This window comes from Manis javanica, chromosome 4, assembly GCF_040802235.1.
Source record: "Manis javanica isolate MJ-LG chromosome 4, MJ_LKY, whole genome shotgun sequence".
Classification (NCBI taxonomy): domain Eukaryota; kingdom Metazoa; phylum Chordata; class Mammalia; order Pholidota; family Manidae; genus Manis; species Manis javanica.
In genome coordinates this window covers 98752651-98780427 of record NC_133159.1, presented here as the reverse complement: position 1 = coordinate 98780427, position 27777 = coordinate 98752651, and the positions used below count along the sequence as shown (strand labels likewise).

The 27777-nt window shown below is 34.6% G+C and overlaps 1 protein-coding gene and 1 pseudogene across 3 annotated transcripts; both read right to left on the bottom strand.

Moving 5' to 3' along the window:
* Positions 1-11727: 11727 nt before the first annotated feature.
* On the bottom strand, positions 11728-26963 carry LRIF1 (ligand dependent nuclear receptor interacting factor 1). Of its 3 annotated transcripts, XM_017643430.3 has the most exons (5): positions 26251-26962; positions 16487-17996; positions 15040-15309; positions 13973-14216; positions 11728-13885 (listed from the first exon to the last, which is right to left on the bottom strand). In XM_017643430.3, exons 1-5 carry the CDS (start codon positions 26343-26345, stop codon positions 13779-13781), a joined length of 2226 nt encoding a protein of 741 aa, XP_017498919.2. In that variant the 5' UTR covers positions 26346-26962; the 3' UTR covers positions 11728-13778. The 3 variants fall into 3 exon arrangements, with proteins under 3 accessions (XP_017498919.2, XP_017498918.2, XP_017498920.1); XM_017643429.3 differs by having other exon boundaries at positions 11728-14216; positions 26251-26963; XM_017643431.3 differs by lacking the exon at positions 16487-17996 and having other exon boundaries at positions 11728-14216; positions 26251-26882.
* The window catches only part of LOC108391490 (aryl-hydrocarbon-interacting protein-like 1 pseudogene), a 39128-nt pseudogene continuing 38096 nt past the window's right edge, over positions 26746-27777 (bottom strand).

Below are 27777 nucleotides of genomic sequence, written 5' to 3'. Positions count from 1 at the left end.
CACCATATTATTGAAGTAAATAAAAAAAACATGGTCATATAAATAGATGTAGAAAAAGCACTTGATGAAATTAAAATTTCATTAATGATTAAAACAAAAAATAACTATCTCTTAATGAATTAGTAATAGAAGGGAAGTTTCTTAGTTAATTTTGTGTTTCAATTTGGCTAGGCCACAGAACTCAGATAGTTGTTCAAATACTACCAGATGTTTCTGTGAAGGTATTTTTTGGATGGGATTAACATTTCAATCAATAGATTTTGGGTAAAGTAGATTGCCCTACATAGTGTGGGTGGGCCTCCTCCAACCAGTTAAAGTCCTTAAGAAGAATATTGATCTTGCTCAGAGGAAAGGGAATTCTTCCAGTGGACTCCCTTCAATCTTAAACTGCAGTTCTTCCCTGAGTCTCTAGCATTCCAGTTTTCTGTGCAAATTTTCCAGCCTCCAGAATCATATGAACCAATTTCTTAAAATATTTATTTCTCAATCTCTCTCCCTCTCTCTCTCCACATAAATCACACACACACACACACACACACACACACACACACACACACACACACACACAATTGGTTCTGTTTCTCTGGAGAACCCTGGCAAATATACCTATAAAAGAGTATTTGCAAAAAAAAATCATTCTTCATAGGGAAATATTGAAAACTTTCCCTTTGACACTGAGAAGAAAATATTTAGCTTATATTAGAAGCTCAAGAGCAAGAGAATAAGGCAAAGGAAATAAATGAGATAAAATCTGAGAGAGGAAGAAATAAAACCATCATTTATTTATATATGATGTGTGACCATGCATATAGGAAATCTAAAGCATCTACAGATAAATTCACTGTTAATATGCAAAAATTAATTGCATTTTGATGTACCAACAATTATGTAGAGAATGTAATTGCTCTCAGATATCATAAACTATTTTTAAAATCAAGCATCTCAAGGAATAAATCTTATAGTAAACAGATGTGTTAGAATTATATGGAGAAAACTACAAAATTTTATTGAAAGCAATTAAGGTAGATTTAAATAAATGAATGCTCATATTACAGATTAAAAAATTGATAAAATTGGTTTATACTTTACATATTATCATAATAAAAAACACAATATTTAGCATACCAAATTCAAAAATACATCAAGAGGATCATACACCATGACCAAGTGGGATTCATCTCAGGGACGCAAGGATGGTACAACATTCGAAAATCCATCAACATCATCCACCACATCAACAAAAGAAGGACAAAAATCACATGATATCTCCATAGATGCGGAAAAAGCATTTGACAAAATTCAATATCCATTCATGATAAAAACTCTCAACAAAATGGGTATAGAGGGCAAGTACCTCAACATAATAAAGGCCATATATGACAAACCCACAGCCAACATCATATTGAAGAGCAAAAACCTGAAAGCTTTTCCTCTAATATTGGGAACAAGACAGGGATGCCCACTGTCCCCACTGTTATTCAACATAGTACTGGAGGTCCTAGGCACGGCAATTAGACAAGACAAAGAAACACAAGGAATCCAGATTAGTAAAGAAGTCAAACTGTCACTATTTGCAGATGACATGATATTGTACATAAAAAACCCTAAAGACTCCACTCCAAAACTACTAGAACTAATATCGGAATACAGCAAAGTTTCAGGATACAAAATTAATACACAGAAATCTGAGGCTTTCCTATACACTAACAATGATCTAATAAAAAGAGAAATCAGGAAAACTATTCCATTCACAATAGCATCAAAAAGAATAAAATACCTAGGAATAAACCTAACCAAGGAAGTGAAAGACCTATACCCTGAAAACCTCAAGACACTCTTAAGAGAAATTAAAGAGGTCACTAACAAATGGGCACTCATCCCATGCTCCTGGCTTGGAAGAATTAATATTGTCAAAATGACCATCCTGCCCAAAGCAATCTACAGATTCAATGCAATCCTTATCAAATTACCAACAGCATTCTTCAACGAACTGGAACAAATAGTTCTAAAATTCATATGGAACCACCAAAGACCCCAAATAGCCAAAGCAATCCTGAGAAGAAAGAATAATGTGCAGGGGATCTCACTCCCCAACTTCAAGCTCTACTACAAAGCCATAGTAATCAAGACAATTTGGTACTGGCACAAGAATAGAGCCACAGACCAGTGGAACAGAATAGAGTCTCCAGACATTAACCCAAACATATATGGTCAATTAATATATGATAAAGGAGCCATGGACATACAATAGGGAAATGACAGTCTCTTCAACAGATGGTGCTGGCAAAACTAGACAACTACATGTAAGAGAATGAAACTGGATCACTGTCTAACCCCATACATAAAAGTAAATTTGAAATGGATCAAACACCTGAATGTAAGCCATGAAACCACAAAACTCTTAGAAAAAAACATAGGCAAAAATCTCTTGGACATAAACATGAGCAACTTCTTTATGAACATATCTCCCCAGGCAAGGGAAACAAAAGCAAAAATCAACAAGTGGGACTATATCAAGCTGAAAAGCTTCTGTACAGCAAAGGACACCATCAATAGAATAAAAAGGTACCTTACAGTATGGGAGAGTATATTCATAAATGACAGATCCGATAAAGGGCTGACATCCAAAATATATAAAGAGCTCATGCACCTTAACAAACAAAAAGTGAATAATCCAATTAAAAGATGGGCAGAGGAGCTGAACAGACAGTTCTCCAAAGAAAAATTTAGATGGCCAACAGACACATGAAAAGTTGCTCTACATCGCTAGTCATTAGAGAAATGCAAATGAGATATCACCTCACACCAGTAAGGATCGCCACCATCCAAAAGACAAACAACAACCAATGTTGGCGAGGTTGTGGAGAAAGGGGAATCCTCCTACCCTGCTGGTGGGAATGTAAATTAGTTCAACCATTGTGGAAAGCAGTAAGGAGGTTCCTCAAAATAGACTTACCATTTGACCCAGGAATTTCACTTCTAGGAATTTACCCTAAGAATGCAGCAGCCCAGTTTGAAAAAGACAGATGCACCCCTATGTTTATCGCAGCACTAATTACAATAGCCAAGAAATGGAAGCAACCTAAGTGTTCATCAGTAGATGAATGGATAAAGAAGATGTGGTACATATACACAATGGAATATTATTCAACCATAAGAAGAAAGCAAATCCTTCCATTTGCAACAACATGGATGGAACTAGAGGGTATTATGCTCGGTGAAATAAGCCAGGCGGAGAAAGACAAGTACCAAATGATTTCACTCATATGTGCAATATAAGAACAAAGAAAAACTGAAGGAACAAAACAGCAGCAGAATCATAAACCCAAGAATTGAGTAACAGTTTCCAAAAGGATTGGGACTGGGGAGGATGGGTGGGAAGAGAGGGAGAAGGCGGGAGAAGAAGAAAGGGGGCCTTATGATTAGCATGTGTAATGTGGGGGTGGGGGCACGGGGAGGGCTGTGCAACACAGAAAAAACAAGTAGTGATTTTACAGCATCTTACTATGCTGATGGACAGTGACTGTAATGGGGTATGTGGGGGGTACTTGGTGAAGGGGGGAGTCTAGTAAACATAATGTTCCTCATGTAATTGTAGATTAATGATACAAAAAAAACCCTCACAATACTGTTAGCACTTGTAAGTCAAAAACTGACAATGATTCTAAAATTTATATGGAAGGTCAAAGAATGAAAATACCTCATATAAGGTACTGTAAGGTAGTAGATTTTATCTATGAAAGACCTTGTAAGTTAGGATAATCGAGACAATACAATACTGGCATAGAGGCAAATAGCTACAGCAATGCAAAAGACAAAATACATTCGTGCATATGTTGAAACTTGATATATGGAAGGTGTGGCACTATAGAACACTGGAGAATGATGGATTTCTTACTTAATGGTTCTGTGACATTTTAGTGTCAGTATGGAAATAATTGTACCATTAATTATCATTTCAATATATCAAAAATATTAAATACCTAGAAATATGGCTCAAAAATGATGTGTAACATCTTTTTAGAGAACATTTAAAAACTCAATTGAATAGGTGCCTAACTCAAAGGAAAAACCAAAAAGTTTTAGAATATAGGAAAATTACATCATGATCTTGAGGTAGATAAGGACTTTTGAAAAACAGGAATCAGTAGGCACAAAATGAAAAGATTGATAAATTTGATTACATTATACCTATCAGAAAGCATCTCCAAATACCTAACAGATAAACTACAGGAGAAAATATTAACATCACACATAATCAACAAAGAGTTCATATGCAGGATATATAAAGAATTCCTACAAATGGATAAGGAATATACAATCTACAGCAAATCTGTAGAGTACATAGAATCTGTCTATAGGAAGTGGGCAAAAGAGTTGGCATGGCAGTCACAAAAGAGGAAATTCGAATGACCAGTGAACATGATAAATTACTCAAACTCATTAGGAATCAAGGAAATAAAATACTATTATGTACATATGTTGTACACACAAAGTGCTTAATTTCATGTTGGCTAGGATGTGGAATATCTTATACACTGCTGATAAGTTTGCAAATTGATACAACTCCTTTGTACAACAGTGTGATATTTTCTATGATGCAGTAATTCCACTTTTAGGTAAGTATCCTACAGAAATGCCTATTTACATGCACAAGGACACAAATTTTATTTTATGGAAGCATTGTGCAGAACAAACACTGGGAAAAATCCTAATGTCTATCAACAATAGAATGAAAAATTTTGGTGTATTTATATAATTAAATACCACATAGCAGTGACAATAAATGAACTAATGGATGAATCTTAAAAACAGAATATTGAGTGAAGAAAACAGCACACTGATAATACATACAGTATGCTTCCATTAAGCACTTTTAGAGTTTTATTTTATGTTTCACACTTAAAACATTAATTATCATTTCAATATATCAAAAATATTAAATACCTAGAAATATGTCTCAAAAATGATGTGTAACATCTTTTTAGAGAACATTTAAAAACTCAATTGAAAGGCATTACCGAAGATCTAAATAAATGGAGAAATGTACCACACTTAGAGATTGAATCTGTCAACATTGTATACATGTCAATTATCTCCAAATTAAGCTATTTATTCCACTCAACCCCAATACATGCCAACAGATTACATTATGAAATTTCATAAGATCATTCTAAAATATATATTAAAATGCAATGAATCAAGAATGCCGAGATACCTTTCATGAAGAAGAGTAAGATAGGGTACCAGCCAAGATTTATTTTGAAGCTATCATAATTAAAATATAAGCATTCACTGAGACATAGGAATACTAATGGAACTTGACAGAAATACCAGAAAATAAACCCACACATATATTGATACTTGCTACATGATAAAGTTGGTATTATTACGTGTTGGTCAAGAATAGATGGACTTTTCAATTAAGAATGCTGGGGCAATTGGTTAACCACTTGGAAAGAAATGAAGTTGAACTCATTCACACAATCATTTTATTGCACTTTGATTTATTGCCCTTTACAGATGAAGGTTTATGGCAACTCTGCATTGAGCAAGACTATTAACACCATTTTTCCAACAGCATTTGCTCACTTTGTGTCTCTGTGTCACATTTTGGTAATTCTCACAATATTTCAAAGTTGCTCATTATTATTATATTTGTTATGTCATCTGAGATCAGTGGTTATTACTGAAGCTCAGATAATGGTTAACATTTTTAGCAATAAGGTGCTTTTAATTAAGCAATGTACATTGGTTTTTTAAAGACATATTGTTATCACACACTTATTAGGCTGCCGTATAGTGTAAATATAATTTTTATGTGCACAAAATAATCATTTGACTTGCTTTATTGTAATAGTTTCTTGTGGTGGTCTGGAACCAAACTTTCAATATCTCAAAGTATGCTTGAATACACAGAAGCCAACAGGAGGTGAATTAAAGACTAATCTTTGAAAAGCAAAATTCTAAAACTCTTAGGAGAAATTATTGGAATATTTATAAATTCAGGGTAGTGTGTCAGAGTTCATTTCAGCAAGCAGAACACTCGAATATGGAATGTGAAGTGTGTGAGTGTGTATGTATGTGTAAAAGGATTTGTTCTTCCTGCCTCCTTCTAAGGAGCTGTGTCTTCCCATCAGATCCAGGAAGTCAGAAAAAAAGATGAATGCATGGAGAGAGAGAGCAACATGTAATCATACATGTCTTGGTAATTTTATTAAAGAAGAGAAGATGAGGAGTATATTTTCTTGGCTCTTGAATGTTTAAGAATATATTTCTCATTATCATTCAAAACATAGATACATAGAAAATTCTTGATTTAATTTTTCCCCTCAGAACTCTGTAAAAGTGTTGTTTTGTTCCTTTAGTATTATTGCAACAAAAGTAGAAATTCATTAAAATTTTTGGATACCTTTCAGATCATATTTTTTGTTTAAATAGCTTATAATATTTATTTTTTTGTCCTTATAATCTAAAACTTTTGTTAGAATGTGGTAGATATGTTTCTTGTAGTAGATATTATCAGTAGCTTACCCAGTATACTCTCCCTTTTGATGTTACCAACAGAATCTAAATTTTGTTTGAACAGTAATGTTCCCAGACAAAAAAATTCACAGGTTTCATTAGTTTGAGATGACCATGTAACATAGTTTGCTCAATGATCCAATAGCATATGAAGAGAGGTTTTGCTTTTCTACTCTTATCTCTTCCTTATTCCTTCTTCCTGCTCTTGAAACTAAAATGGGGTATTAGAGTTGAAGCAGCCTACATCTCAGTATTCATCTTTCATTTATGTTCATTAGCAGTACATCAGTGAACAAAATAGTAAAAAACCTCTCCCCTAACTTATACTTAGGTTCATCTTAAACTCCATTATATATCAGTTTATAACAACAGAATTAAATAAGTATGTGTAATATTGATGATAACAATGGGTATGGTAAAAATAATATCAGAACATAGGAAACAAAAGCAAAATAACTGGGACTACATCAAACTAAAAATCTTCTATAGAGCAAAAGAAACCATCAACAAAACAAAAAGGCAACCTATAGTATGGGAGAGTATATTCATAAACAATATATCCAATAAGAGGTTAACATCCAAAATATATCCAATAAGAGGTTAACATCCAAAATATACAAATAACTCATATGACTCAACAGCAGAAAAAGAAATAAAGCAATTAAAAAATGGGCAGAGGGTGTAAATAGTCATTTTTTGTAAAGAAGACATACAGATGGCCAAAAAGCACAGGAAAAGATGCTCTAATTGCTATTCATTAGGGAAATGCAAATCAAAACCACAATGAGATATTACCTCACATCAGTCAGAATGGCCATTATCCAAAAGACAAGAAATAACAAGTGTTGAGGATGTGGAGAAAGGGAACCCTCCTATACTGCTGTTGGGAATGTAAATTTGTGCAGCCACTATGGAAAGCAGCATAGATTCCTCAAAAAAACAAACATAGAAATACTATATGACCCAGAAATTTTACTTCTAGGAGTTTACCAGAAGAAAACAAAATATCTGATCTGAAAACATATATGCACCTTATTGTCACAGTACTTACAATAGCCAATATATGGAAGGAATGAAGTGTCTGTCAGTAGGTGAATGGATAAAGAAGTTGTACATATTTACAACGGAATGTTATGCAGCCATAAAAAGAAAGAAATCCTGCCATTTGTGACAACATGGATGGACTTAGAGAGAGTAATATTCTAAGTGAAATAAGTCAGGTGAAGAAAGACAAATACCATAAAGTTTTACTTATATTTCCCCACTATAAAGTTACTCTAATTCCCTTTATAGTTTATAGATATCTTTGGGAAGACATTGCAAGTTGTTTGTCCTCAGACTTTTGCCCACCAATTTGAGCATACATTGGTGAATCTTCTCTACAACAGTTATTATTGGGGCATTTTCAATGAGGATTCTGTATTTCTCTTTTCCATCTACATTTAGTGATTGGAATTAAAAACAAAACAACACAAACTGAACAAAACAGCAGTAGATTCATAGACACTGAGAAGTGACTGGTGGTAATCATGGGGGAGGGGTTGGGGTTATCTTTCACAACCCTGACACTTTGGAAGAATACTAATCAGTAATTTTGTAGAATGATCCTCAAATTGGTTTTATATGATATTTTCTCATGCTTGGAAAATGTATTAGTCTGCTAATATTAATAAGGCTGCCATAGCAAAGTACCATAAACTGGCTGACAAAAACAACATAAATTTATTTCTCGTGATTCTGGAGGCCAGAAGTCCAAGATCAAGATTCCAGTCAATTTTGTTTCTGGTGAGAGTTCTTTTCCTTTCTTGCAGATGGCAGCATTCTCACTATGTCCTCACATTGCTTTGCTCAAGGTGAGCATGCTGGCTTAGTACATTCATGCTGGGATTGGCAAGTAGGTGTGTGGGGTGGTTGCACTCTGATATCACACCTTATAAGGATACTAATACTGTTGGATCAGGGCCCCATCCTTAAGGCCTCATTAATGTTAATTACTTCCTTAGAGGCCCCATCTTCAAATATAACCACATTGGGGGTGAGGGCTTCAATCTATGAATTTTAGGGGGGAAACAAACATTCAGTTCATAACAGCAAGGTTTTGTATTTTGGGAAAGATTACCATGGACACACACGTCTATGCATCAGATCAAGGGATTCATAATACTGACATGTCTTATTGGTGATACTCACCGTAATCATTTGGGTAGCTTAGTCTCTGCTAGGTTTCTCCTCCATAAAGTTACCACCTTTTCCTTTATAGTTTATAAATATCTTTGGGAGACACTGCAAATCCTGTTTCTCCTCAAACTTTTGCACACTAGTTTTAGCATCCATGTGAATCTTATCTTCAACTGTTATTATTGGAGCATTTGCAATGATTCTGTATTTCCCTTTTCCATCTACATTTAGTAATCGGAATTAAACTGTAAGGAAGGGCTGTTACTTCTCTCCCATTTATGTATTTGATTTTTATATTGGTATAGATTCACTGTATATATTTTATTCTAGGGGTTAAAGTCAAGTACCATCGTTATCATTGTTCAAATTATACCAATTTTGGCTATTAAGAGCACCTTCAGATTGGCTCCTGTTTTTGATAAGATCCCATCTTTTTTTAGGCACACTTCCTTACCTTCTGACATCACAAGATGTTCTAGGTTCATCTTCTATTTTTCTTGCCCTATCCCACCCTGGAACCAAATTCTCCAAGAAACTCTGGTTCCTTATGTTGAAGAATCGTATTTAGAAAAAGATCTGGTGCTAGGTGTGCTCATTGTTCAGGAGTGTCAGTGCTTTTAGGTCCTCTTAGTGAACAATTAGGAAATACATGAATGTATACTAACCCCCCACCCCCGCCACACACACACCCATATGTGTATTTCTCTACCTGAATATATATTAAAAACTATTTATACTGATGCCTCTTATTCTAATCCAATGCCACAGAGTTTATTTTAGACTTTCTCCTTTCCTTATAATGTGGTTCTCCAACAGTGAGAAACCTGGTTCTCATTAACTATATGTACTTATTTGTTCAATTCTAGTGTACAGGCAAAGGTAGTTTCAGGATTGCTAACTCATACTGTTGTGAGAAACTTTTGCTACCTTGATAACAGAACTTAAGTCTTTAAATTTTCAGTGCCCAGTGAAGATACCGTTACATAGGTTAGTTATTTGCTTTCCCATCCCATTAAATGTGGTCATGTTATTCTTTTGTAGAATAATTTCGTTTGTTAGGATTTGCATTCTACTCTGGGTACGCCGCCACCCCAAGCATTTCCTGGTTGGTTTTAATCATTTGCTTATTTGGGGACATGTGAAAAGGTATGTGAGACTTTACTATGATTCTAAGAGAGTTATACAAAAGATATAATCAGGAAAATGTTACTCTACTTCATTTCTACTAACCCATTTAACAGTCCCCTTTTATTAGCCTTTTTGCTTATGTAGTCTCTTTAGTTTTTGGTTTATCCTTTCTACTTTATTTCTTTTGTACAAATGAACAGATGTCTATTTTCTTATATTGTTTCTTTCTTATATGTGGGGTAGCAGGCTTTATTTTTTTCCTTTGCTTTTTAAATTTTACAGTATGTCTTGGAAATTGGTCCATACCAGTTCATAATGCTCTTCCTCATTCTTTTCTTACAACTACTTAATATTTCACTGAATGTACATACTATGGTTTTTTCAACCACTCTAGTAATGGGTGTTTAGGTTGTTTCCAGTATTTTGCAATTACAGTAAAAACAATACTGTAATTAATAAACTTTGCATATGTCTTCATATCATTGGAATCATCTGCAGACTCTGATTCTTAGCAATAGAATTGCTAGTTCCATTGGTTGGAAGGTACATATATATGTAATTATTAGACATTGCTGAATTTGCTTCCAGAATTGTACCTCTTTGCATTCCCATCAGCAATGTATGAACATGCCTATTTCCTTAAAGCCTTGCCTACAGAACGTGTTGCCATATTCTTAAATCTTTTCTGGTCTGACCAATGAGAAATGGTACCTGAACGATTTTAATTTTCACTTAGCCAATTTTGAGTGGATTCAAGCATTTTTGTATGTTTGAAGGTCATTTCTCAGTCTTTTATGGTGAATTCTCTGCTTGTGTTTTTTCCATTTTGGGTTTTTCGTCCTTCCCTCCTTAACAAAATCACTTGGCTTTTGTTCTAAGTACAAGTTATAGGAGGAAATTGGTAGAAGGTAATTCCTTTACGTTAGTTGGTTATCTTAGTAATCCAGATCAGAGATAATGCATGGTAGTCACAGTACAGGTGGTGAGCAATGGCCAGATTCCAGGTATAATTTTCATGTAAATGCAAAAAATTTCCTAGCAGTCATTGTAGGGTATGAGGAAAAAGAGAAATCATGGTGGATTCCAACTGTGTCCACTTGAAAAGGCAGAAGCCTGGACTTGTCATTATTTAAAACAGAGATCTTAACTGAAACAAATTTTGGTGTGGATAATAATCAGAAGTTGGGTTTGGCATGTGTCAACTTTGAGGTGTCCATTAAGACTTCAAAGTGGAAATAGCAGGAATGTGGCTGGATATACAGTGTTGAATTTCAGACGGGAGATGCTGGATATAGATGGTATTTTGATCCATGAGATCTAGATGAGATCATCACATGAGTACAGATACGAAATAAGACATACAAGGACTGAGCTGTAGCTCAACTGTAAGAGATCATGGATGAGGAATCAGCCAGATACTGAGAAGCAGTAGCCAATAAGATAGTTGGAAAACAAGGAGAATATTGTGTCTTAGAAGCAAAGTGAGGAACAAATTTCAATGACAGACTGACAAAAAGTGTCAAATGCTGCTGAAAGGTCAAATAAGATGGCTAAAAACTGACCATTGGATTTAGGAATATGATTATTGGATACCTTGGGGAAAAAAAGCTTTAGTGGGGTAGTAAAGAAAAAAAATGAAGTTGAGTCAATTTCAGAATGAGGGTAGGAATTTGAGACCATCAGCACAAATTTGGGGAACCTTGCTGTAAAAGATTCAAGCTACATTTCACTACCATGGAAGAAATATGGGTACTTGATTTCATGAGCAGCAAAGCCTTAATAATATAAGCAGCAGGAAAATCAATAGGAGATAGGCTGAAACAGTAGTAAGAAAATGAAATGAAATGGAAAAGGATGTAATATATCAGGGTGATTTTAAATGAATTAACTTTAACAAACATTGATACATTGTTTATTGTGTCAGGTAAGGATTTAAAAACAATTCAATATTCTCTTCCTGCTAGCCTGAAAATTCGTTTGATTATCTTTTCCAATCTTAAAATGTACTCAGACATGAGCCCAATTTTCTTCTTCTGTTTATACTATCTCCCAAAGCGATATGATCCAAACCTATGACTTCAAATATAGTCTATTTACTGATAGGCTTTAATTATGTATCCCCTACCCCCAACATTTAGTATTTTAGCTTGATGGGAATATGAAGTTTCAATTTTCAATATTTTAGCTTGCTGTATTTTTTTCTACAATGCACATATACTGTTTAATGTTTGAAATATTTTCAAAGGAGGCAATGATACATGGAATTATGTTCTTACTGATAAATAAGACTGACAACTGACCACTGAATCTAGCAACATGGAAGTCACTGGGGGTCTTTGACAAGATTCATTTTGGATCCATTTGACAAGATCCTGTAGTAGGAGGAGCAAAACATGACTAGAATAGCTTGGCAGTTCCTCAAAATGTTAAACAAAGTCAGAGTATGACCTAGTAATTACTCTTAGATATATACCTGAGAAAAGCAAAAACACAAGTCCACACAAAAACTTGTACTCAAACATTCATAACAACATAACTTCCTAGTAACAAAAAGTATAAACCACCCAAATGTCATTTACAGATGAAGGGATAAACAAAGTGTGGTATATCCATACAATGAAATATCATTTAGCAATGTAAAAAAGAATTAAGTATTAATACATGTACAGCATGGATGAACCTTCAAAATAACCAGTCATAAAATATACTGAATTACTCATTCCATGCATATTAATGCCCACAATATGCAAATCCAGAGACAGAGAGTATATTAGTTGTTGCTAGGGCTGGGGGGAGGTGGGCCTGGAGGGTGACTACTAATGGGTATGAGGTTTTTTGGGGGCGGGTGCGAGAAATGTTCTACAATTAGATCATGTTGATGGTTGCACAACTCTGTGGAGATAATATCACCAAACTGTACACTTTAAAAGGGTGAATTTTGGTATGTGAATTCTCAATATAAGCAGTTAGTGAAAAAAAAAAAAAAAAGCTGGAGAAACTATTTGATGATGTTTGCATTTGTTCAACTCCATTTTCTGATTTACTATTTTCTATTTTGGTGCCAAAGTACAGATCTAGCCTTACTTCCAAGAACTTCTTAATCATTTTTTAAAATAAACTTCTCTTCTTCTCCTTAATCCTAATCCCCACACTACTCCCGAGTTCTCCAAAGACAACCAAATATTTGCTTCTATTAAGAAAAACTACACTTTACAATTTTAAGATGTACTAAATGTGGTCATTGTTCTGATTTACTTTTTCACACAATCAAATGACATGTACATATTAAAAAAACAGCATTTGCCTAGGAATAATAGCATATCACCTTAAGCAAACACTAAATAATCTCAACTCTAAAACCTGTCTTGGATTATATGACACTACTTTGTATAAATTACAAAACAAGTGTCCCTTACTCTTGAGAAATGTTTGAATTTTAAAATAATGCTGCTACATTTTCATCCACGAAATTAAAAAATATACAATGTGAGTAGAAGGTATCAGCATTTTATGGGTAAAAAGAGTGAATACATATACAAACCCACTGGTAAATCTAAGTTTAGAGCTCATTTCCTCCCTCAGATTGTATAACTTCAACATTATACAGTAATTATCTATTGGAACACCTGAGCAATTCAGCTAAAGATACAAATAACAAAAACTCTGCACAAATACTCAAACTCAGGTACTTCTAATTCAAATAATAGAAAAAAAGAAAATTTCCTTCCAAAAAAGGTACCCAAAGATTCAGATACCCCACACAGATTATTCATGGGGTCAGATGTGAATCAACCTTCTCTATATTCCCTTAATGTTATAATCAACTGATGAAAAAACAAGTTCCATATTCAAAGATATTTTCAGAATGTATATATAACTCAATGCAATAGCATGTGGAAAAAAAGAACAGCTTTTTCATTGACATCTTTAAGTATACCAACATTTTATTATTTCTGGTGCATCTTCTTCCGCATTTCTTCAAGAGCTGCTTCTTTCTCTCTCAGCACCTGCTTAAGTCTTCGTATTTTTTCATCTCGAATGGTTTCTTCTAACTCTGGTGGAGTCATGGGGAAAAAATCCTCAGTATAATTTTTATTAAAGCAATATCTTTGTTCAAAAGCTCTGTTTGAATTCAATGTACCTTCCTCCTGGTTCTCACAGGTACAGTGTTCTGCCTCACTTCTCTCTTCTTCTCTCATTTTGTCGCAGCTTGTGAGAATGTTATAGTGTGATACATTGGAATCTGGTAAAATGCTGCTAATGAGTTGGGAACTGGTGGAATTAGTTCCTCCATTTAGAGCTGTGTTAAAAGCACTCTCAGTTTTTCTCTTCTTTGTGTGATCCATCTTCTTAACGGTTTTTGCTTTTCTTTTCTTATCAAAACCCTGTTGCAATGTTGAGTAAGATTCCAAAAGAAAAACAAAATATCATTTGCCATATATATAGTATACTCTCAAATTTAAAAAAGTTCACAGGTACAAATATTCAACACTTAAATTCAACTCAACTCAACTCAACTGAGGAAATTGATCTTTAGCATTGTATAGTATCAAAATAAACAGCAATGTCCTAATGACATTCACTGAGAATGAAGTGCTTAGTTAACATATTTCTGCTTAAGTATTGGTACCACCAACATACAACAGCAACTAAGAGGTTGAGAAATAGAATTGATTAAAATGTGTTTTCCCTTTACACAGTAGGCATATATGGAAGATTTTCATTGTTTGGTCTCTGATCTGAAGCTCAGGTCTCTGATCTGAAGCTCAGGGTATTAAACAATGATACATTTATACAGAATGATAGACAAAGTTATAGGGCTATTTCTTTTCATCATTATTGACCATGTACACTTCCTAATGTTTTCATTAATAATACTGCAATGAACACTGCATGATTATATTTTTCCTGTACCTGGATTTATTTTCACTATGACCTTCAAAGTAGGATAACTAGTTAAAAAGCTATGGCCATTTTATGATTGAAAAAAAATAGGTGACTGAACACAAAACATCATCTTTAATTAACTGGGGATGCATTTTTTACCTGTGCACATTTAACTTTTTTTAACACTATTTTGGTATAACATATGTATGTAAAATTAATATATGAGACTAAAAAAATGAAATATATTTTTCATTTCATTTCAAAGTAAGTATATCCATGTACCTCCAGAGTATCTACAAAGGTCACTTTAAAATCTATTACCTGTTTTCTCTCTCCCTCCTTCACTGTAAACTTTGTTTCTTTGTAAGTATCACTCTTCACCAAACTGCTAAAGGACTCAAAACTTTTCCCAGAGCCCAAATGGACAGGAATACGAGTAAGGCACACTCTCAAATCTTTAGTGAGACCAAATATCTTTTTAAATTCAGCATCACTCTTCAAATATGACTTATTGCTTCTTTCTTGATAATTTTTCCTTTCATTTCTTTCTGGAGTAATTTTTCCTAATGTTGATGCCATCTCATTCTGGATCTAGAATTAGAAAAAGAAAACACACAAACAATACTGCCAATTACTTAAGCTATTTCACCAAATTAGCAATGAATTGATTACCTCATCTTAAGACATCATGCTTTAAATAAATGGTTAATTTGCATTACTCTTGTCTTACCACCTACTCTTTAACAAACTGAACTGAGTACAAAACTTAAAATGTTCCCCAATAATTTCTCATTTATTTTACTTTTTGCACTGCAAATGTAACAACTAGTCAATTCTCAAACAAGTGAAATAAGAATACAAACTAATGACAAGTTAAAATAATCTATATGGCATTATTTGGAAATTATAGTCTTCTGGAAAAGTCTTATACTCTAATCAATTGTATAGTTAATTAGAATTTACCTCTTTACATCTCTCAAGTTCAATGAATTCTGTACTCAAGGGAAGGAACTGACATTATTAAGTAGACCTCTAAGTAAGAAAAGGGTGGGTAAAAATATTTAAGAGCACAGACACACTTATCTTAAATAGAACAGAAAGGTAATTGTGGATATGTTGGGTAATAGGATGAGGAGTCAGAAATAAAGACTATAAAAAGGAAAAGAAAACATCAACTAAAAAAAAATCCCCAAAGATGTTGATAAATCCCATTTCTATAAATGACTGAAAGGTACTGATTAGCCCTGTCTTATCTTTTCCACCATTTATCTAAAAATATTGCCAGATACCTTCCTACCATTACAAACAAAAAACCCCAGCTCTTTTTTGTGCAGAACATTGACCTTTTCATATAGTAAAAGTTACTAATATATGCATGTATATATGTATGTCTATGTGTACAGACAGATGTATGTGTATGTGTCACATAAACACACAATCTTACTAGGCTTGGAATTCACATTATCCTTCTTCAACTCTTCTAAACCTTGTTTTTCTTTTTGTTTGTTTGTTTGTTTTAAAGATTTGGCACAAATGATTCAAGAGTAAGATACTGCTTAAACTCTCTCAATTATACTCCTCCTCAAACATTTCTTTCAGATATAATCTTTGACTTAACTAAGCATTCATGTGTGTATGGTATGTGTGTGATGGAGTGAAGGATGGGAGAGGAGGGGAGAAAGAAGAATCATAATTAACTAACTCTGAAAATTAAGAAAGAAAATTTTTCTATATAGATAAAAAGAACACCCTGACATGGGAAAATTACCTTTGGTTCTTGGTCTCTGAAAACGCACTGTTGTGAAGTAACAGTTGTTGCATCAACAGAGGAACTTATTTTCTCTATGCTCTGGATGATATTTTCTTTTCTGGGGGCATTCTGTCCTGTACTAAATCCATCTGGAAAGTCTGGCTTTGTGAATAAATTCTTACTCTGTTTTAAGTAGTTAATGGATTGGTTCATATTATGTGGGTTTGGGGCAGAAAGAGATTTTTCCTTCACTCTTTTATTCTTCTCTGCCCTTAGATTGGCCATGGAAGCAAGCTGGATATTTGAAAGTGATTTTGTGTCCATCTGGGAAGATTTACTTTTAGCCAAAACAATATTTACAACCTTTCTGGATAGTTCTGTGACTGGACTTGAACTCACTATCTGTGATGTATCTTTTCTTGGTGGAATATCAGGAGAAAAAGAATTCTGTTGGTCAGTTTGTGATGGCAAAACATCTGTCCCCTTTTTAGCCAACAGATAGACTTTCCCATTAAACATAACCAAAGCATTATCTTTAATAGGCATACTTTTGGACTGTGTCCCACTAGGACTGATGGTACTCAGTGGTGGCATGTTTACAGTATTATCCCCCGAACTCTGCCTATCTACAAAAGTTTTTAAAATCTTTGAAGCCACATTATTTGAAGACTTAACAGGAACAAGAGATGGAGTACAAGGTTGTAGATTTTCTTGAAAAATCCATTTCACTGGAGCAGCTTGAGAATGCTTACCACCTTTTAATTGTGTCTCTTTAGCAACATTCATTGGAATTTGTGTGGTATTTAGTATCACTGGCTTTGCTATTTCTGTAACAGGTTTTGGGTAAATGTTTTGAAAGTTCTTGGTAACTACATTTTTCACTGTATTTACAGGAGATACGTAAATAATGGTTGGTGTTTGGGAGGCCTCAACTGTTCCTGAGGTACTTGTGGTTGCAGTTGCATGTATCTTTTGCTGAACTGAAGGAGGCAATGATGACGCTGGTACAGATTTCACTTCAGCATGGGCTGGAATCTGTAAATGATGCCCAGAAGGCAAAACTGGAGACTTCACAGTCACTGGAAGACTCTGGGTATTTACTAAAATAAAAGGTGAGTCATTTTGTGTTGAGGAGGGAGAAACAGCAAATGTTTGCATGGTGAGTCCATCAATTTTCACACCATGACTCTGAACTTTAGAAACTGGTGAGGTAAAATTTTCAGTTCCCACAGAAGTAACTCTAACTTTTTCTGAAGTATCTACTGTTCTTGTAAGAAAATAGTTTGAAGAACTGGCTGGCTGAAAAATGGGCAATTGAACTGATGCACTTGTGGAAGAGCTGGAAATCTGAGTCTGAAAAGTAACTTGAACTGGGCTTCCTGTCTTCCCTTTCAAAGCATCAGACATGACTGAAGATTGAACTAGTGGTACAAGATTTCCAGAGGAATTAGGAATTGGAAGTAATTGCAGAAGATTTTTTCCATCCGAGCCAATCGTCTGAACTACTTGGTACATGCAGCCTGAAACACTTAAAAGAACATTGAGTAATTAAATACAACATACTACATGGTATATATTTTATTTTAAAACAAGTTTTGCAAATATTATTTAAAAATGTAAAATGTAATAAAAATATATGATTTGCACTTTGTTCAAAGTGAAGTATTACAAAACAAAGATTTTGAATAAGAACAAGAGATAATCAACAATATGGTCAACTTTGATTTAGATATTCTCATACGATTAGGCAAATGGGTATATTAACATTTATTCCTCAAATTAAAAGTACACTTTTCTAAAGTTTTACCCTGTGTAAAATTATGCATACCAGAATATGTTCCTCTTAAAACTATTAGCATTCTCCTTTTCCTCGAATTCTTTCATCTTCTTTCTTTACTCTTACTGATCAGAATTTTCATTTCACCTCTAGTTATGTTTATTCTATTTCCCTCACTCTTCTACTCCCTACTCAGTCTGTTCTGTTTTTCCTACTGACAATGACTCACACATCCTACATCAGCCATTTTTCTTTTACTTAAGGTATCTCTTATGGTGATACCTTAGTGTGTCACATTTTTGAAGACTAAAAACTGAGTTACTCATGTAGAAACCATTTTCCTCCTTGATTTCTTGATTTAGCACATTTGAAGCTTGGTGCTAAATAACCCTTGGTATGGCAATTATTCATACTAGTTCAAATGCCTGTTAATCCATATATATAATCGCCACTTCAGCTGAATGGTCTTCAATGAACACAGAACACAATGGAAGTCAACCATCTTTTTTTTTAACCTGGCCAATTTTGATCCTGATACTTAGGAGCTACTTCTTAAGCACAGATTGTCTGATTTTTTAAAAATCCAATATATACAAATCTCTTTATAGAATCAATTATCTGTAGCTTTCTTGAACGCAAACACCTCAAATTATTTAAACTTAAAACCACTTTTCAGTTCCTGGAAAAGGGACTCAAGGTGTTCCTGGAAAAGGGACACATGCTGTCTACCTAGGTACTCCACAAAACTCAAGTCTGAGCATAAGTGATACTTACTATGAGATACATTCTCTGATCACCTTGACTACCCTTACCCCTCCTTTATAATTAGTATATATTATCATCCCTGTTAATTTCTTTCATGGTACATTTCATAAATTGTTTATTAATCTGTTGTTCAATTCTAAAGACTGTCTCTCATGCTAAATTCCAGCAACGTAAGTACACAGACCATGTCCTACAGTCCCAGTATGGCTTAATGACTAAGATCAAATGACAAAAAGAATTTAAGAGTAAATAATAATTAGAATTCGCAGCAGTGTAAAGGTATGTTTTACTGCCTGTATGTTTTTAAAATGTGAGGTATTAATAAAAGTCAAAGCCAAAACTTCTATGCATTCTAGGCAGAACTGGAACTCAGCTTTACCTTTCTGCAACCTCAAAGAATATGACTATGTCCTTACAAATATTTAAAAGTTTTCTGGCTACTTGATAGTGCTTCGAAATGTTATATTCACTTTTACTAAATTAAAAGTTAATCTCTAAAGAGAATCATGAATATAAAGAAAAGTATAAACTCTTGCTTTCAGGGCTTGAAGAGGAAAACCTACCTTCATCACCTCCTCACCTGCCAAAAAGCACATATAAACTAGGTCAGAATTTATTCAACAAAAATTTACTGTGTGTCTGTTATGGTTCAGGCACCAGGCTCAGTTATGGGGTAAGGGTCAGTAAACTACAGCCTGCAGGGCAAATCTGGCTCTTTCCCTGTTATTGTGCAGTCAGTCCACAAGCTAAGAATGCTTTTAATATTTTAAACGAATTTTTAAAACTTACAGTAATGCTATTTTGTGAAATGTGGTGAGATTCAAATTTGAGTATCCATAAAGTTTTATAAGTATACAGTTGTACTCACTTTTACATATTGTATATGGCTACTTTCATGTAACAACAATGGAGTTGATTAGTTTTCACAGAGATCATTTTGTCCAAAAAGTCTAAAATATTTATTATCAGGCCCTTTACAGAAAAAGTTTGCCTCCACTCTCTTTTACAGTCTATTTTCTTTCCCATTATTTTACTACACCTCATTCTCAAAGATTACCAATTATGTCCTCACAGTTAAATTTGTCTTTATCCTCATTCCCTAGGTGCTCACTGCTGAAATTGACACTACCAACTATCTCTTCATCTTGAATCTCATCCTATCATTATTTCCAAATCACAATTTGTTTCTTTTGCCTTTCCTAATGCTTATTTTCAGCATTTTAAGCATCCAACTATATATCCCCAAAGTAGAGTTCTTTCAACACATTCTTCCTTAAAGACTACACCAATTTTCATTGTTTCACTATCTTCTTTGTAATAGATTCTCATAATTACTTCCTTTTATTCCTATTGCCCAATATATTGACCTCAGTTCCATATTTGTGATGTCTTACCAAACATTTTCACTTTTAATACCATCACTTTCAAGTTATTATTCCTTACTGAAAACTAGTACTCTCTTACCATCATCCAATCATGTGTGAATACTACTATTTTCCAAGTCACCCAGGTTTTAAATCATATAGTCACTTCTGCCTTATCTTTATCACCCTTCTCATTCACCCACATTTGTACATATGTTTATAATGGGTAAACATCCAATAAATGTACACTGGATGAATCACCAAGTTAATAAAGTTTTTTCTTTTTTTACAGCTCCTTATCATCATCTCTTTCTTCACCACTGTTACTTTCACTACCTAGATCAGACACACATTACCTTGTGTCATCTTCATTACCAAATCCCCATCTTCTGCTGATTTTTAATCTAGTTTTTCTAACTACAGTGACTATTATTATGTATCTCAGGCAAATCAAATCATTGTTTTGATCCTGTTATCTCCTTGCTCAAAGTTTCAGCAATTCAGCACTGTCAATTAAGTTTGGCATGAAAATCATCCAAAATCTAGCCTCAATCAATCTCTACAACAGTACCATCTATAACTTCTCAACATAAAATCTCTTGTTTTACCATAAGTCTCTTTGCTATTCTGGATGATCCCATGTACATGATTTACTCTAAATAATTCTTCAAGTTTTTTCTCCAACAATTTGAAATATAGTTATAAATTTAGGATCAACTCCATCTTCTCTGTAAAATATCTACTAGTCATTCAAATTCACATTAATTTCTTCCAACTTGGAATCCCCAAAGCACTACTATTGATGTCAGTAATATGAGGGGTTATATAATGCCTTCTATAGTGCCTTTGATCTATTAGCTAATTTTGAAAATGAATAAAGCACTGTTTTCCTTAGATTGAAACTCCTTACAATCAAAAACTATCAGTTACTTTGTAGTTGCTCTTGCAGTACAAAACACATTAATGTCTCAAAAAATTTATATAAAAAATAATGCAGCTCTTCTGAACCACCATTTCAAGTGAACTGTCTCAATACCTTTTATGGTTTATTTATGCATTTCATTTCTCAATAACACCTGGCTTACAGATTAGTAGCTTCAACAGAGCAGAACCCATGCTTTTATAATTACGTGTGTGCAGGCAAGCACATTCAAATTGTCATGGTATTTAAACAAATCACTCATGCTTCTGATATTCATTCACATACTTCATTATATGACCTCTATAATTCTCCTTTGCAAAAACCATTTATGAATATTGCACAAATTATTTTCAAATCTAATTATTGATTTTTCCTCTCTTCTCCTCCACTATCCCTCCAAAAAGGAAAAGAAAATAGTTTCTTCTATGTCAGCCTATCAGCAGAGATTCACATATTCTACCAGAGACCATAAATTCCTTAAGGATAGGTTATCCTATTCATATCTGTATCCTCTACACCTGATAGAGCAACTGGCACACTGTAAACAACAATATCAGCTAGAACAAAATACTACAAGGTCTACTTTTTAAAAAATCCAGTTTCCTAGAAACAAACGGAATGAGTTCTAAAAATTAAACTGAAATGCAAAATGCTAAGTAAAGAAGTGACAAATCAGGGTGAAATTCACACCTTTAATCAACATACTTTTTTTTTTTAAATCTAGAAGAGACCTTCCATTTAGAAGATTAACTACTCTGGTTTGTCCACAGAGGAATAATCATAACATGCCAATTATCTTAAAACAGCTAGTGTTTCAACTGAGAAGTTACACTGGAAAAATAATAACAGCTTAAGACTTTCTAAGAGAAAAGAGAAATACATTAGGAAGATTATGGGCTTCTAATCCTAGCTCTTCCAATTATTAGCTGATTTGACTTTGGTAAATTTACCTAGTATCTTTGAATCTCTGTTTCTTCATTTTTAAAATGGGAACAAGAAGTACATGAAATAGCTGGCTGGGATTCTGATAAACTTCCAATATATGCTAGTTACCAAATTCCATTAAAATATACAACTGGTATCCAAGAATAAGTAAATGAATCAGATAGTCTTGAAAATGTGAGAACTTCAATAAAAATGTATGAGAATTTTAATAAAAGGTATGTTAAACATACTTATATAACTTCTGACATTTTAAAATTTCTAATATTGATATGAAGCATTTGTATATTAGAAATTAAATGATAAAAATTTTGTAGGCTAATGAACATTTTATATATATTTTTTCAACTGCTAGACCTTTATCTTACTATGATTTAACATTATGTACATACACAGTATACATAAGTACATGATGTAATAGTATATACAATATATGCCCTATAATATTATATATACATATGTTGTTATAAACAGCCCAACCAATGTGAGTACTGTCATTCCTATTTTATAGCTGAGAAAATGGAAGGTTAGTAATATTAAATAATTTATTCAGAATGAAGTGCTCTCATGGGCAATTGCATCCATTTCTTCTATTTAGCATAACAGGGTTCAAAATATTCAATTGTATAAAATGAGAGGTTGAGAAATATATAGCCGTTAGCCTGTACAGTATGTGTGTCTCACACATGCATACAAGTTGCGAATGTAAAGATAATAACACTGTACAAAGCTAAGTGCTCGCTGAACTGACAAACTATCATTCTAACCAAACCAAGCTCGTTTCTGAGGACAGTCATTTTAGTTCCCCATTTAAGAAGAAAGGGTTAAGGGGCAGATATATGCCAATTGCCAATCACATGACATCCTAATTCCTATTACTGCAGGATGTATTATCACAAGCTGTTATTATAATATTCCTAAGCTGATAACTCACAAGTTTGTTTTCAGCTCTGACCCTGCCTGAGTTTTCAGATTCAAATATCTGATTACTTTCTTGGTGTGTTCTTAATCTCAATTAATTTACAACCATCTATCCTGAAAGCTGGCATCATAATTGATCCCCTGTTCTTCATTTTAACTCACTGACATCTGCCCATTTTCCCTTCTGTATTTCTTTGAATTCAGTAGTCTACATCAGCTTGTTCAGGCCCTCAGAATTTATGAAAGGACAACTTAAAACAGAATCTTAAATATGCCTGATACCTCACCCCCAAATCCACACTGCCATCAGTTATCTAAAATGCACGCATGAACACGACAATCCTTTTCGTAAAATCCTCTGAACAAACTCCAACAAATGAAGTCTAAATCTGTTTAGCAGGGCAAACCAAACCCTTAAAAGTTACCTCTTTATCCTGATTGTAGAATAGAATGGAACAATAAATACCAACTGCTAGTAATAAGCCATTACTAGTGCTTTATTTACCAATACTCACTGCCTGTTTATAATCTGCATTCACCTTTAGTTGGATAACCAGTACTTACATTCTCCAAGTCAGCTGCTTGAGGAATCTTCCCTACAATTCCCTTTTTCTATGCCTTCACAGCATCCTGTGCATAACGTCATTAAAAAATGTATTACATCATCACCTCCCATAGACTGTAAGATTTTTCATGGGCACAGTCCTTATCCTGTTCATTAGTCAGCCTCTCCATTTAGCACAGTCTATCACATAGTAGGCCCTCAGTGAATGTTTTTTAACCAAATGTTTGAACTATACTAGTAAGTGGTAAACCAGGACATAAACCCAGATCTCTAACTCAAAAGTGTACCTTCTTCCTACTAATCCATTCTGACTCCGCTTTGCTCTCTACTAATAAAGCCTAAATCTAAATAAACAATGCCTGCTATCACAAACATCTTCAAGATTTTCCCTTTGTACTGTAAGATTAAATTTGGGTTCCACATTTTATGCCCTGATGAGTTAGAGATACTTTAAAACAATAAACATTCTGTATCACATTACTAAAAATTTTACAAAAGGAAAGTAGCAGTAACTCAAGAAAAATTCAAGTTATCTATAGAAAAGAAAATCATATAGTCATTTTAAGCTTCTGAGTGATTTAGTTCGATCAAACTATTACCAGAATAGTAAGAAAACTAGTTTCCAGCAAACTGAGGAGCTACATAATCAAATGATTTACAAAATTCTATTTGGATATCATGCAGATTGTTACTTACAAAACAGAACACAATCAAATATGCAACCAATAACCAAAATAAGTGCCAAATGGCTTCAGAAAGGTGTCGGATAAGTGTCCCAAATAATGCGATGTAAAACCTCAGTGATTTGAAGAATATGTGCATTTGAAGATGAAAACAATGCATAAACCAATGAGTTAAGGAACTCCAAACGACTTATGAATATAACCCCAAAATTAAATTTGTAATGTAAAAAAGCCAAAAGGCTTAGTTAGAAACTGGATAAAAGAGTTAAAATACACAGTAAATAAAAATGTAAAGTTCTTACTCTATCCAATTTCTGATATTGAAAAAGAATGTAATCCTAAAACAAACTGTCTTAATTCAGAGTAAATCAGTGTCATCAAATATCCAGGTACTAAAACAAGGTATGGGAAATGAACAATTATTAAAATTCTACTTTTACGCATATGGGGCACTATGCCTGCCTCTTCCTCCAACTTCCACCAAAAATAAACCAACAAACCACATACATACACAAAATCCGGCTCTTTGTGAGTTGAAATACAATGGTTTTCTTGGCAGTTCTCCAGTTCTGTTTTAGCTCACCACGATTAGTGACCATTTCTTTTTGAATATTGTACATGCTTCTCAAAAGTCTTTATTACAATCAGATTTTGTATCTACCAGATTTTGTATCTACTTGTAATTAAAGAAAACGTACTTCCTGGACTAAAATGTATACAGATGTTCCATTCTTGTTAACAATAACAATAGCGAACAATTTAATAGTGCTTTGCTATTTTTCCTACACTAAGTATTTTATGTACGTTCATTATTTTAATCCTTAAAATATCTGGAGGTGCTCTTACAAACTGGAAAACGAGGCAGTTGGCCTCACATGCTGTAACTGGCAAAGCTAAAATTAGAGCTTGGGAGCCTGATTTTCTACTAAAATAAATCCTCTTCCATGAATTTTACATTTTAATTTCCATGCTTTCTTCTTCACATTTTCCTTTTGCAGAGACCCATTAGCTATTTTTATCAAGTTACACATCTATCAACCATGGAGCGTACAATTAAGATATTCTGCCTTAACTAACAATTTTGTTCCCATTTCATTCTATTTTAAGGTATTTTTTTTAAAAAGCAGAATGATAAACTTCTTTCTAAAGTTATTTAAGCAATATTGAAATCTCGCCATGTCAAATACAGTATCTCTACAGAAACATGGTGGCGATGGTATTCTTATTACACCTTCAAATACTGTTCCAAAGGACTTGTTTTACATAGAAATTTATTTAACTTTTGTTTCTCTTTATTAAACCTATTATTTGGAATTTAAAAAAATTTGATCCCCTTATTCTAGAACAATTTTTCAATTTCTAAATTCATATACCCATCAATTACACAAACATACATCCTTTCCCTGTCACTTTTAAACGACAGCTCTTTTCACTGAAAGTCCAGCGCCACCTGCGCTGCACTTCTAATCCGCGCTGACTGCTGCGTGTTTTTCTGCGAGTGCGCGAGAATCTTCGAGGTTTTGGTCACATTAAGAGCGTCGGCCATGTTGATTTTCCTCTCCCGTGGAGATCTACTCTGTCCGCCTATGATATTTGAGACGCTGGAGTCCTGCGGGAGCCCGGGCAGCGGCTGATCGCGTCGGGCTCTGAAGAGGTTTTACGTTTCCAAGAGGGATGTGCTCTAAGGGCTGTAAGTGCCAAAGTGACGAGCATGTCCCTAAAGTGGCTCACCCTGCGGGGTCAACCTCATTGCAGAACATCAGGGAACGACGGCCAACTGGAAATCCTGTTAAGAGATGTGGAGGGGCAGGTGTGTCGAGGGAGATTCGAAACCGGTACTTACCAACGCGAGGCGTTGCCTGACTTTCCGTCTGCGGGTTTCAGGAAGACCCTCTGCAGGTTATTGGACATTTTAGGGGGGGTGGGAGGGGCACACATCCAGGAAAGTGAGCAGTGTGGGGCCGAGGTCTCCAAGGCCTGAGAACCAGAGCGATTGTAGATTGGGCTGGAGTTGCCCCGCAACTCAGACTCGATGATGAAAAGAGGGCGACGGCGGTCTCTAAACAGGGCGTATTCCCAGGCTTCCGAGGGAGGTGCCGCCGCCACCGAAAACCGGAAGAATTGAAGCGGCTGACGACGCCGACCAGGTCCTAGGTTCAGCGAATCCGCCCGAATTCCCCGCCCCACCGAGCCTGTGACACCGCTCCAGAGCCTCCTAGAGTCAGCGCGAGAGGCGTGGCCCTAATGACACCGCCCCAGAAGCGCCGGGGCAGTGGTGAAGATCGTGCCACAGGGGCTCGGCGACCCCGCCCACCGAAGCCGCAAGCGAGAGGAAAGTTTAGCCAGCCGCTTCCGGGATCGTCACATCCGGTTGCCAAAATGACTGGGTCGCTGAAGTGCCGCCTTTATGATATGATCCAATCGCAAATGATGTTTGCTCTCTCTTCTTCCGGATCAAGTAACGAATCGCAAAAGAAAGTTTTCCAGATACCTACGCAAAATAAAATGTTTCCGGGGTCATTCGTAAATTTTCTGACTTTGTGTTTACCGGTAGTGTTAGTTTGCATCTCCAGCCGGTTCTTTTAAAAGACGTTGGAGGGCCCTTTTGGAGTCGTCTTGCACTAGTGGTGTGAGAAAATTTTAGACGCCTTCTGTAGCCTGCCCAATATTATTGCTACTTTCTGAGGGTTTCTCGTTTTTTTCCTCTTCCTTGAAACTTTATCTCTAAATTAAACATAACGTCTCCCTCCACCTCACGTTTATGCCTCCGTCAAAATCATTATTTATTGCCATATACTTAAATCGTTTATTCTCTAAAAATTTCATTCCTCATACATACTTAACTTTAAAAAAAATTTTTATTTGGATCTCCAGACAACTTTTCAGAAGTCTGTTGATTCTTACTTGATTTAACCTGATAAGTTAAATCACTTATGCGAGAAACGGGTTAAGTCTGGCTTACAGGGTAGGCATTCTAGTTCAGCTAGGGCTAGAAGGAAGCTGTGGGAGGAGCAATTTAGAAAATCCAGTTTATGAGGTATAGGCAGTAAAAATGTACTGGCTCATACTTGACAAGGAGACTTGACATAAGGTAGACAACTTAAAGGTTTATTTATTTTTATTAATGTTTTCATTTCACTACTTCCCTAATAAGCTAATACTGATTAAAGAACTTAATATCCTATCAAATAAATTAGTCATAGTAATGTAAACACAGCATAGAGAATATAACCAATAGTATTGTAGTATCTTGGTATGGTAGCAGGGGTTAACTACACTGATAATGGTGAGCATTTAATAGTGTACATAATTTTCAAATCACTATGTTGTACTTCTGAAACATTGTATAACAACTGTATTCCAATTTTTA

What these genes read in the sequence shown, in the direction of transcription:
- LRIF1 (XM_017643429.3), bottom strand. Translation starts at nt 26,345, where the DNA reads ATGTGTGCCCCTCCCACCCCCCCTAAAATGTCCAATAACCTGCAGAGG. An exon ending in TCAGAGACCAAGAACCAAAG is followed by an intron (nt 15,310 to 16,486) that starts GTAATTTTCCCA and finishes TTCTAATTCTAG; the next exon opens with ATCCAGAATGAGATGGCATC. An exon ending in AGGAGGGAGAGAGAAAACAG is followed by an intron (nt 14,217 to 15,039) that starts GTAATAGATTTT and finishes ACATTGCAACAG; the next exon opens with GGTTTTGATAAGAAAAGAAA.